The sequence below is a fragment of the Lampetra fluviatilis genome, chromosome 3 (assembly GCF_964198595.1).
Source record: "Lampetra fluviatilis chromosome 3, kcLamFluv1.1, whole genome shotgun sequence".
Classification (NCBI taxonomy): domain Eukaryota; kingdom Metazoa; phylum Chordata; class Hyperoartia; order Petromyzontiformes; family Petromyzontidae; genus Lampetra; species Lampetra fluviatilis.
The window spans coordinates 18,628,041-18,641,004 of record NC_136277.1 but is presented as its reverse complement, the minus strand read 5'-3'; the positions used below and the strand labels follow the sequence as shown (position 1 = coordinate 18,641,004).

Sequence of the window (12,964 nt, the reverse complement as noted above, 5' to 3'; positions counted from 1 at the left end):
CGCTCAAGCATTGCGAATTAATGTTGAATATTTCAAATTGTACGAAAACTGCTGGTGAGCTCCGTGTCTAGGCCAAAAGTGGTGCTACGACTTCCATCTACAGAATCAGAATCTTTATTAATATACTGGAGGAATCTGATGAGCTATGAAGCTCTTTTTCACATATGTCCTGTGGGTCAGAAAATTACAACAACAAATACAAAAACACAATGGCAGTGCAAAGTATAGGAAAGGTAAGCGAATCACTAAAATGAAGAGACCTATACCAGTTTTGATGGACCTGTTGAGCATATCTAAAACCAATGGGACCAAGGGAGCAAAGTTTTTCCCGAGTTATAATGCGGGGAAAGGGTACAGAGTGCAGTGGGTAGAATGAGACCTGGCAATGAGCGTGGTGAGTTCAGAAAAAATGATATAAGATAACTCAGCTAACACTGTGCCCTAAAAAGAGGTGGTTGGAAATCAGGAGGAAGAGGGACCGTTGGTGTTTGCAGTAATTGAGAGGGAATAGCGGGTGATTTTATCAGAAGGAAAAAAAATGTTCCAGTGAATTGCAATGATAAGCAGAGATTAAGTAATTAAGCTGTTGACCTGGATTCAGAAGGTGATTAACAGTGGCGAATAGAACTCTCGCATTATAATTTCCGGTAGCAATTCGGGAAACAGGATGAACAGATTTTGCTTGAGAGATCGCATCCTTACGGACCGATGTTTTAAAACAGAAATTACTCTGCATTCCACGATTGCATTGTTCTATACAAATCTGAGCATTATATAAAATATCCATATACCCGCATAGTATTTCTCATAAGTGAAAATGCATGTTTTATGGAAGCAGGTGTTACCTATGAGGTCAATACTAAGCATTAATTGCATATAAAACCCATCTCCCATTAAAAACGAGCCTATTTCATGTTGCTCAGTAAGGCCTTTATGGTAATTTCCAACTTTTATATTTGCATGCCATGTGCAGTACATATACATATAGGCTAAATACAATTTTAAAAATTACAGCGTTAAATGAGACAGATTTATTATTCAAATGTATACTTAATTTTTATTCAAACAATATATTGTTTGTAAACACTTTTCTCCCATGATGGTGAATGAGCACATGCTTGAAAGACCAATAAGGATGTTTCGGTAAGTGAAGAGACGAAAATCATTTTCCAAGGACATGTGTAAGAATAAATTAATAGAGCAGGTTGCAAAGTTGGACTCAGGATAAGTAACACAAAGGTCATGTGTAACAATTAAGTTTGCAAAACAATTGGAAGTATCTGTCAGATGGAAACAACTGCAAAACAGAGCAGAGTATATATACCTCGGACATCTATGAACACGAACTGGGATCCAAATGATGAGATAAAGAGGCAGACGACATGAGGTGCTTATAAAAAGCTGAACTTGATAATGAAAGGTAGCGTAACAATGTGCATGAATCGTACAACTTTTTTTCGAATCGGTGTGTACTGCCTGTTATGACATATGCTTCCTCAACATGGACGTTCGTGAAAATAAGGACCGCAAAACTGAAAAGTGTGCAAATAAATGTGGAGAGATGCATGTCTGGAATTACACTGAGAGACAGAATAAAGAGAAACACATGGATTAGAGAACATACATCGATTAATGATGTCCAACCATAAAGCAAAGTAAATGGGCTTGGGTAGGACATGCTGCTTGAAGGAATGATGAATGGTGGTCAAGAATAATAATAGAACGGTAGCTAAGGAATGGAACACATGTGACAGGACTTCCAACGAGGAAATGTAAGAATTAATTCCTATCATGTGGCTAGATTAGTTAATCACAAGACCATGAGACGTGGTGGTGGTATGGGGAGGTCTTCCTCATTCAGTGGATTTCCGAATTCTGATGGTTTGTTAAGGTGATATGGGTAGAGCGGTAGAGTAGTGGCACAGTGTCGATCGCACCGTGCTATGAACCCAGCAAACTGAGTTCAATTCCTTTGCCATGGCCACCATGAGTGGCGAGTGATATCTGAACCAGTACAGGGCTCCCATTTCACCACTACGCACCAATCAGTATGGTGAAGCGTGGTAAGAAAAAATACATGACTTACAGTGTGCAGATGACGTCATTCAGTCGTGGATTGACAATGTGCTGTAAATTATTGTTTTTTTATTTGTAAGCATTACACTGTCCACAGTCACTGTCTACTAATATACACTTGCCCAAATACTTTTCAAGTTTCCTAATGCAGCAGCACAGAAGTCTCGTGCTTGATTCTTTAGCTATGACTGCACCACCGTGTTCGCAGCCAAGTCACTATCAAACCACCTTCACATATAGAGCTTCTTTAGGAAATCAGAACAGATGCAAGTGTAAAGAGGCTAGTTCTGAATGTTCCAGAACATCATGCACAAGATTTCCCAAGTGCCATTGTTTCGCTTGCAAAGGGTGTCTGATTATGTTGAAATAGTTCATGGCGTCTCTGACAAATGGTTTTCAAACAGGAATTCCCAAATCCCATACAATAAATACGTACAATACTTATAGACACAGACGCTTTTGAATTTCTAGTACATATATGCGCACCTCCGATGAGCACGGTTGGCTACATATGGTGCGAAATAAGTTCGACATGCATTCGTATACAAGTCCTGCTTTCAAAGGTTTTGTTGCAGAGATAAGGGTAATGATGCAGTGTCTGCCATGGTCCTGCAAAATTATCAAGGGAAGCTTTACATACATTTTAAAAATGGTAGAGTTTCGCTTCTATAGCCATGGTGTGGGAAGGGCTCATGGATACACTCCTTCTTTTGAAATTAATATATATATTTTTTAAATATTTAACCAGGAAAGAAATCCCATTTGAAACGTATAATTTCACAGGTACTCTGGTTAAATTCACTAAAAATGTAGCTGCAGCAGCAACAAAACAAGTTAGAGAACCAATTACAATACTACAATCTAATCTAATTTTAGATTAATAGAGCGCCTTCACTCAAGGCGCTTGACAAAGAAAAAAAACGGTTACAAAACAGGATAATTTAGATGCAGGGCCAGATTATGACATGCTGGGGCCCTAAGCTATGTCAATCTTAGGGTTCATAAATCGAGGAATGCCTGTATATTGTTGTCATATTGGAATGAAAATTACATTTTAGAGAGTCTTTGTTTCCTCTATCTCCTTCATTTTTCAACCAATTACGTAAAACTTGAAACTTCGAACGATAATTTATTTTTAGCATGTAGACGCCCCTCATAAAGTGAGGCCCTAAGCTGTAGCCTACTTATGTATATGCCTAAATCCGGCACTGTTTAGATGGCAGGGGCATACACGGATTGAAGAATGAGTGACCGTGATAGAGGCGAGTTAGAGATCACTAAAGGGTAGGGAACTGAAGGAGTGGAGGGGCGAGATGAGGGAAGAGGATGAATATGAGCGATAGAGAAGAGGTGAGCTTTAAGAGAGGAACAGAAGGAGGTTTAGGAGGGGTCTGCTAAATGTACAGGGGAAGTTGAGTCCAGTAAAAATCACAGCTTAAAACAGAAAATAAAATTGTTACATTACCAAAGTACGAAGCACACAAATTGGCCCTAGATGCCCATTTAGTGTGCCGATAAAAAAAAGTGCGTGCGCTTTTCTGCATCGCGGTTGATCCATGCATGCGCACCCCTGTAAATGAAGGCACGCTTTCCAGCTGCGTTGGTGCAAGCCATTTTCATGCGCGACCGCATGCGCTCACCTTCACTTTGGCTGAAGTACTCAACGCGGTATTTGATGACGCGGCCTCGGCTCAGCTCGCCGCTCAGGGGTAGCCAGGTGACAGCGATGTTGTTAGCGCTCCTGCTCAACAGCGAGATGTGGGGAGCACCCATCGGCACTGCGTGGAGGAGGGGTGAGATTCGTGGCGGGTGAACAGGCGGCAATTGAGACAAAACTTTAGTTCCAGACGCCAAAAGAATAGCTTCAGGTTTCTCTACGAGAGCATGAAATAGACATATTTTTTGTTTGTTCTAGATGCACATCCCTTTGTCAATCCACTGCTGGATACAAACAAATACATTGATAATGTTACATTGCCAGTGATGCACAAGGAGAATTAACAAGAAAAAAAATATTGACAAATGTGTTGAGTTTTGTTTATTTAACACTGCTGTATAAAGACCTGCCCACGCCGTGTAATTCGGGTTGTTAGACCATACTTCACCATGCCGGTCAGTGTCGGTTTGAGAATGCGAGGAGCATAGAGATACCCTAAAACAATGGTATTTGCAACACTACCCTTTGCTGCCCAAATCATACCACCAAGCTAAAAGCCTGCTTAGCTTGCGAGACGTAAGATCAGGCACATTGCAGGTGATTTGGTCATTGGCTTAATATGGATATCATTACGATTGACATCATTTTGTGAATCAATTTAGTAGAATCCCACCGAAAAAAAACATGCAAATCATCTGTTGGTGGATCAACAAACACCCCACATTAGGAGTGCATAGAACACATATGCCTTTTTATATTTTAATGCCACGACAACCACAACCAACAGATAAGCATGCACATAAAACCAAAACATTGCAGAGAACAATGAAACAATAATACGTCATGTTTTGGGGACCAGTTATGCTGCCCACGGCCAACCGTGGGCTGCATAATGGTGGCGAGATGTTAACTACCTCGCCTGCCATTCAGGAGGTCGTGGGTTCGATCTCGACCGTGATGCCTGTATATTTGGAGTTTGCATGTTCTCCCTGTGGTTGTATGGATTTTTCTCCGGGTCCTCTGGTTTTTCTCTCCACATTTAAGAGTATTTGGCTGCTATAAATGTCCACGTGATAAGCCACTTCATTGAGCTATCATTCGTGCCCAGGTCGCTTCTGAAAAAAGAGCTGTATAGCCCAGTGGGCCCTACCTGGTAAGATAGATAAATTAAATAAACTAGCAATTGATTAGTCTTTACATTTGCATCACTCATACCCTAAAAGTCTTTGTTTTTACTCTATGTAAGACCCACCCAGGGGCAGAGGAGTGGAATTGTATCTCCAAATTATCAACGTTGGTGGTATCAGTATAAGGAGGCCTTAAACTAGCATAAATATGGCGGTTGCCCTTGATGATATGTGATGTGACGTGAGTATTAATAGGCCTTCGGGCCAGTAGTCTTTAAATGTCCACGTGAAAACCCATTGAGACAATAAGTATAATTTGCAAGATTGACCTGGAGAACCTGTCTAACCATTTGACTTGCCATTTGTTTTGTCTGTCCATGGGCAATGGACAATTTCATGCACCCTGTCACACCATGCTCAAGCACCCCATTCACCATATGCCCTGTCTGCTAAGCAGACTGAGCACGATACTTGTTATTTCCACTGATACCACCGACATTGATGGCATCGCTAATACAGAGGTAATGCGGCTGGATAACATAGTTAAAGCACTCTCTTGCTTTTGAGCTGTTTGGTGCTTGGTTAACAGTTACAGATTCTAAAACTCTTTGGTCACGTTTGCAGGCCATTGCCATGTATCACCGTCTGCTCTCACGTCATTCAAAGGAGCGGCGGGGGGTTCACTGTGTGCTGAAAACACGGATTAACTCAAATTGCTAGCGGCTAGGGTTGCTACCTTTTGGATTGGCTCGTCGCGCTGATGGGTGCACCGTAGCGCAAGGGGGAGGAAGACACTGGGGGGGGGGGGGAGTGGTGGAGCCCCATGGCTAGGGGGGGGGGGTGTGAAGGCAATGCGTTGGGCAGGTGGGGTGGGGAGGCCGAGAGAGCAGAGCTGAAGTGGACGGTGGAGTGGCTGAATATATCGGGGCGGGATGAGAGATGGCGCAGAGCCTAAGCGATGGGGTTATTTGGGGTGAGGGAAAGATAGAGCGCCAGGAAGGAGCCCAGTCATTGCCATTGGTGAGATGCACAGAACTGGACACTTCATTGGACTGGTTGCTTCTGTCATGCATAGGAGGCTTAAGAAACGGCTCATTTCCTGTGCGAACATTTCAATGTAACTTCATTTTGACTTGCCTGTTTGACTTTTTCACCGTGCGAAAGATAAAATGTGTGACGTAATGCTTTAGTGCATTGGTGTTTTGTCACATGCAACTGTGTAATGTAATTCATATTGAGAATCAGTCTCGACTTGTCTTAATCAGAATATTTTAGCATCAAACTCAACATTTCACATTTATTTTGGTTCAGACTTTAATCTGCCATACTCTATGTAGTTAACTTTTGACTATTTATACAACCATGAGATATAGTTAATCATTGGATCATCTTTGAGCGTGAATTAAATACTGTGAACATTCAGGGGTTAACCATGCTTCCTGCATAGGTTACCCGAGTCTCTAGAAAACTGCTCAATTTCATCGTGAATTGTATAAATCTTGACTTTCGTGACTGCAGGAATTCATATTCTTGGGTCTTTCGGTAAAGTCACGTAGATAGGTTCAAAGAAAATAAGAAAAAATAACAAAAAAACTACGACGTTTCGATCGCAACACAATCAATCGTCATCAGGAGAAAAAGAGCGGGGAAAGCTGCTGAGGCAGGCTGTTTTAAAGGGCTACACCCATTTCAAACCTTTAAAACAGCCCGCCTCAGCTGCTTTCTCGCTCTTTTTTCTCCTGATGACGATTGCTTGTGTTGCGATCGAAACGTCGTATTTTTGCGTTATTTTCTTTGAACCTATTTACGTGACTTTACGTGCATTGTATGTTAAGCGAACACATGCATGTTGTGTATTGTTTCATTCATATCATATGTATCATGTAAAGTTATATTGCAATGTAGCCTCTAAAAATCTCTTCTTCAAAGTATTGCAGCCTACCTGCTCTTTGTTTTTTTCGGTAAAGTCACGTAGGTAAAAAAAAATGGAAACAACCAAATTAAATCACGACGTTTCGGGCGCAACACAAGCGTCCTTCTTCAGGTGGGGACAACGTAGCGAAAGCACAACCGCTTAAGCGCTGATTTAATTTAGTTGTTTTCATTTATTTTATTTTTTTACCTACGTGACTTTACCGAAAAAAACAAAGAGTATGAATCCTTGCAGTCACGAAAGCTTCAAATCTAGAATTATTGCAGCCCGCCTGCTCTTTAAAATGCAGCAGTCATTGCATTGCCCTTTGTGAAGCACCCGAGTTGGTTTGTGATCATGCTGCACGCTAAGTACAGTGGGTAGTCTCTTACCGGCGATGTAGCAGAGGTTGTCACAACTAATAGCCGTTCCCTACAGGGTGCCAGATGTTCCACGTGTAATGTGACACGCACAGCCCGGACAAGACAAACAGGCTCCCCACCACAGCACAGAAACTTCACCGTGGCCGCGATGACAGCTATGGACTCTGAGAATCCTATGCATGCGAATCCATGGGATTCTATAGATGACAAGAAGACTCGTAGATCTAACGCCCCCCGAGGATAACAGGTTTTCGTTGATGAGATAGTCGCAGGTAAGAGGCGTTCTAACCATATAACATCTTCACCTACACCAACGATTTAATTGATACTAATTTATACATTGACATTGATGTAAGCCTTGCACAGTTCATGGTTTGCTTGATCGCATTGAGAATTTACGCTTGTGACGATTCGCAAGAGCAGCACGTGCATGATGTGCAAACAATGCATCCGTGGCAATGTGAGAAATTGGGAGCGTACAATGAATTGTAAGCGGTGCGCCTGACACAAATTATCATCCTTAATTGCGCGCGTCCCAGCAAGGAGACCCACCTCCCTCCAGGGTGTGCACCGCGAGGTACCCCGAGCTGCTGCTCGCCCCACGCTGCGAGTAGGCGACCACATAGAAGGTGTAATTGGTGTTGGGTTCCAGGTCTTCAATCAGGTACTGTGTCGTGTCATTATTCACCGCCTCCTGGTATTCTTTGTTGTTGATTCCTGCGCAACGGGAAAACGGCCGGTCAACACGGTGAGGCGAGGCGATCAACAGCGATCGTGTGCAATCGTCGTCCGCGCACGGACAGTGTGCGCGCCTTATAACAAAAGGGGGGTTTGTGACAAGTATGTGACTTGATGGGAAAAAAAGCCAATTTGGAATGAATGGCCATTGATGTACCGCAAGCTTCGGCGGTGCCTTGCCCGCTCCCGCGCCACCGCAACGGTGTTCACAGGAACGCGACCATACGCACAGGGGCTCTCGTACATTTGGTTCTCAAATCTCTTGGTTCTCACTTCTCAAATCGTATTCATTCACGAATTAACAGGCGTATGCCCAATAAACACGTAAACGTCTTTCAATATCCCGGTCGGCACGGTTGGCTACGTACAGTGCGAAAGAAGTTTAAAAGACATGCAAAATTGTATAATTACAATGAAGTGAAAAATCGTTTAATACATCTTTAGCGTGATAATTATATTTAAAATATTGTAATTAGGCCATAAATAGGTGTCTCTCATGAGAAATCACAACCAACCAAGAGTTCCATTAGACGTGTATTCTGCTTGCTCTCCAGGTCATATTGACATCTGACAAAATCATCTTCATTTTGTTGGTGTATCGCATATCATCACACTACTTTGCTGATTAGCAGAGTGACACATATCTTGCAATACATGAATAATGCTATGGTAGTATGATGAGCACCTAACTAGGTGGTTATGTTTTGCTGATTAAACAATAGGCCAATGACAGGTAAGAAAAGACTCTCACTGCTGATAAGCAAGGGCAAGAATGTAACATTGTTATTTTTCAGTATTACTGTTGATGTTTCAATTCAAGTATGTTGCATGTGCGCGCATCTGTGTGTCTACTGTGTGTTACTATTTTTTGCAACTCAGGTTACATTATTGGCCTTGCATTTCAATATTTGAAGCTATAATTGGCAAAAGGTCAATTCAGCAAATGAACGTAAGCATCTGGTGTTGGTGTGTCAGCAATAGGAACGGAAAGAGCCAAGGCAGTCGAATAGAGTGCTGAGCGAGTCATTCATTTTTCTCACGAGCTCTGCTCTCTTGTGTTTAACAAGATCCTGGGATGCAGAATCACAGCACTCTTGTCCCAACAGTTCAGATTCCTGACTGGGGATTTTTGTTGTTGTTGATGCATGAGCCAGGGAATTCACTTAAATGGCTCTTACAGTTTTCCTAAATATAATTTTAATTAGCTTAACTAGCACAGGGCATAAGCCAAATGTTGTTGAACAGGTACACTTCGTTGATAATCTACATTCAGCCCATAAGGTAATTTATATTACTTGTGTAGTCTTTTTATTTCACTCGGACAACTTCTTCTTTCCCTCCTGTGTCACTTTTTTTTTAACAGAACTCCTCAATTCGACACCCCGTAACTCCGTCGTGATTGTCCCGCTTGTGCTGGTCGTCTGCTGCGCTAGCTTCGCTCGCTCCGCTCTCTCTCTCTCAGCCTCTCTTCTGCTAGCCTGTTCTCTCTCTCACTCTCCTAGCCTCTCCACTGTTAGCCTGCCTGCCACGCTCCGCTCGCCTCGCTCTCTCCGCTGCTGGCCTACCACTACACACTCTGATAGCTTCCCACCGTACACTCTGCTAGCCTCTCCACTGCTAGCCTATTACTATACACTCTGCTAGCTTCTCCACTGCTAGCCTTCCACTATATACTCTGCTAGTTTCTCCACTGCTAGCCTTCTACTATATACTCTGCTAGCTTCTCCACTGCTAGCCTTCTACTATATACTCTGCTAGCTTCTCCACTGCTAGCCTTCCACTATATACTCTGCTAGCTTCTCCACTGCTAGCCTTCCACTATATACTCTGCTAGCTTCTCCACTGCTAGCCTTCTACTATATACTCTGCTAGCTTCTCCACTGCTAGCCTTCTACTATATACTCTGCTAGCTTCTCCACTGCTAGCCTTCCGCTATATACTCTGCTAGCTTCTCCACTGCTAGACTTCCGCTATATACTCTGCTAGCTTCTCCACTGCTAGCCTTCTACTATATACTCTGCTAGCTTCTCCACTGCTAGACTTCTACTATATACTCTGCTAGCTTCTCCACTGCTAGCCTTCCACTATATACTCTGCTAGCTTCTCCACTGCTAGCCTTCTACTATATACTCTGCTAGCTTCTCCACTGCTAGCCTTCCACTATATACTCTGCTAGCTTCTCCACTGCTAGCCTTCTACTATATACTCTGCTAGCTTCTCCACTGCTAGCCTTCTACTATATACTCTGCTAGCTTCTCCACTGCTAGCCTTCCACTATATACTCTGCTAGTTTCTCCACTGCTAGCCTTCTACTATATACTCTGCTAGCTTCTCCACTGCTAGCCTTCCGCTATATACTCTGCTAGCCTCTCCACTGCTAGCCTTCCGCTATATACTCTGCTAGCCTCTCCACTGCTAGCCTTCTACTATATACTCTGCTAGCTTCTCCACTGCTAGACTTCCGCTATATACTCTGCTAGCTTCTCCACTGCTAGACTTCCGCTATATACTCTGCTAGCTTCTCCACTGCTAGATATACTCTCTGCTAGCTTCTCTACTGCTAGCCTTCTTACACTCACACTTAGGATTCCGCTAGCTTCTGTACTGCTGGCCTGTTCTATCCTCGTCTCTCCAACCTCGCCCTTGCCTCCAGTGCGGGTTTAGCCATCACCGCTGGAGAGGGCGAGGTGTGGAGCGCGGGGCTTGGGACTTCTCTTCTCTCCCCTCTTGTCTTCACTCCGACCAACTCAACAACTCTCTCTCACGCTCCCGTATATATCCTCATTAACTCCTCATTAATTAAGCTGGTGACCTCCCGATGCCTCACGCCCGTGGCTTCCGCCATTATCGCCTCAATCTCCCGTCAACCTGGCGCCTGTTCTGCGCCTGCATTTGCAGGCAGTCAATCACTGCCATGCATCTTCATTGGCCGTCTCCTTTCCGCTGCTCCCTCTCGCCACACCTGGTCGTCCCGATGCGACCTCATTGTCCGTAACTCGCACATGCATGCACACCGCTTGCAAACCCCAGCGCGCGTTATTCCACTACACTTGTATTGTTTTTATTTTCTCTCTCTTTCCATAAATTAGTAAATTATGCAATTGCATGACAGTCAACCTTGATATGTTTAATTCTTTGAGCTCTAATGTAGCTAAATTAAGTTAAAAAAAACACATTTTATGTGATTTTTGTGTGTGCGCAGCCATGGGTAACTGTCAGAGAGATCCAACAACTCGTTATGCATGAGCACCCAGCTTAATCAGAGGAGGCTGCCTGGATTGAAAAGCAGAATCTTAGCATCCTGACCTTTAAAAGCCACCCAGGCCACCTCGTTTTTATCGGTATTTCTACTTAGGATTGCATTTACAACATTTCACTTGGAAATTAACAGGGTCAAATAAAATAAAATAAAAATTGCAGAATTCCATTTCCAAATGCAGTTCGTCTCCGTACGTGATGTCATTTATTTATATTTACTTACACGTCTGATGTCCATGATATCATCAGCAAATTGTACCAATACTCTGATGCTGGGAAGACATGATTATTAAGAAGATATTGAACATCTATTAGGATTGTCAATAAAAATGGGTGAAATAAAAACAGTGTATAACTAAATATGTCATTAGTGAAATATTTGGCAAAATTGCCATTATTTTGTAATCCTGACTGAGTGAATGTAGTGGTGCTGGTGAAGAAAGCACCACATAAAATACATATTTTAACTTCATTGTGTCCGATAGCTAAAAGGAAAGCACAGCCACTCAAACAAGCTATTATGCGGTGCTATGGAACACTCTTGCTAGTGGTGAACTATATTATAAATGTCTGGATATTCTATCGGTAACGGTAGATTAAACAATTTAATTCCAACACCCATGACAGTATATTGTACCAGGAATTAGCAATGCACCCAATCTGCTGAATTGTGAATGTCTAAGACCTTTTACACTTTTTAAAGGACTGAAATATTTATATCAATGTCATTCAATTTCAATTTCATCCTTGTTAAATTTCATTCATTTGGCTGCCTCAACGCAGCTGGCTGCTATATTACTCCTCAATGGCTCTCTTCGCACTCCTGTTTAGTGGAAGAACATTCAAGTCTGTAATTAAAGGTAGTTACGTAAAATATAACAATTTTCTGCTTGTCATATCTGGCACAACTTTGTTTAACATAGTGTGATACCTCGCATACCCTTACTTTTCAGAAATATGTTACCACAAATACTTTTTTATGCCCAGCTATACATCTCACTATATATGACGGTTGTATGAAGATTATCCTTGACAACGGGGTGCGTATTCACAATGGGCACTTACCCTGCTCATCAACAAAGGCAGGATAACTAATCGACAAGGGCATAGGGTACAGTCACTCTCATCGGAATAAGCCTCATCCTCCGGAATAAGTCTCTCGAAAAGGTAGAGAGACTTAAATTTCGATTTAAAGCTTTCGTGACTGCAGGGATTCATCTTCTTGGTTCTTTCAGTAAAGTCACGTAGAAGGGAAATAATAAAATAATAAAAATACAACATAATAAAATAATTCTCACGACGTTTCGGCCACAACACAAGCAGCCGTCATCAGGTGAAGAACAGGTCTGTCGGAAAGACAGCGTCTGAATGGGCACCACCAGGCTTGGCAGCGTATATTTAAGCTGGGTTGGAGACTTCTTACAAAGGTAACGCCCACTGCCCTTCTTCACGAACGTGTGTGCCTCCTCCTGCATTTCGCATATCGGGCACGGAGCCGTCAGTGCCAAGAGGCTGGCGTGCATGGACCTGTCGCACGCTGGTAGTGAAGAGAGAAGCCGATGATGCGCTCGCTGTGCTGCACCGGCCGTTCCCATGACAGCAACACGGAGGTGTTGGAGAGCGAGGAGGCGGTGAGGTGGTGAGGCGGCGACAGCAGGCTCTCCAGCACGCTCACCTTGAGCACCGCGAGGGCACACGCGCTGCCCAACGGGCTCTCTGCCATGCACTGGTAGTAGCCAGCATCGTCTGCCCTCACCTGCAATGCACGCGCGCACGGCGAGGATCGTTCAAATGGGTTATGCGTGTTCCCGTG

General features: G+C 43.2%; 1 protein-coding gene across 1 annotated transcript in view; it reads right to left on the bottom strand.

Annotated features, from left to right (window-relative positions):
- The window catches only part of LOC144953806 (immunoglobulin superfamily DCC subclass member 4-like), a 336,924-nt gene that overhangs the window by 117,387 nt on the left and 206,573 nt on the right, over positions 1 to 12,964 (bottom strand). Inside the window, exons 8-10 of the mRNA XM_078884448.1 lie at positions 12,679 to 12,907; positions 7,708 to 7,872; positions 3,717 to 3,854 (exon numbers count right to left, since the gene is read on the bottom strand). Coding sequence (XP_078740574.1) covers positions 3,717 to 3,854; positions 7,708 to 7,872; positions 12,679 to 12,907 — 532 coding nt within the window. The remainder of the gene's footprint in view (positions 1 to 3,716; positions 3,855 to 7,707; positions 7,873 to 12,678; positions 12,908 to 12,964) is intronic.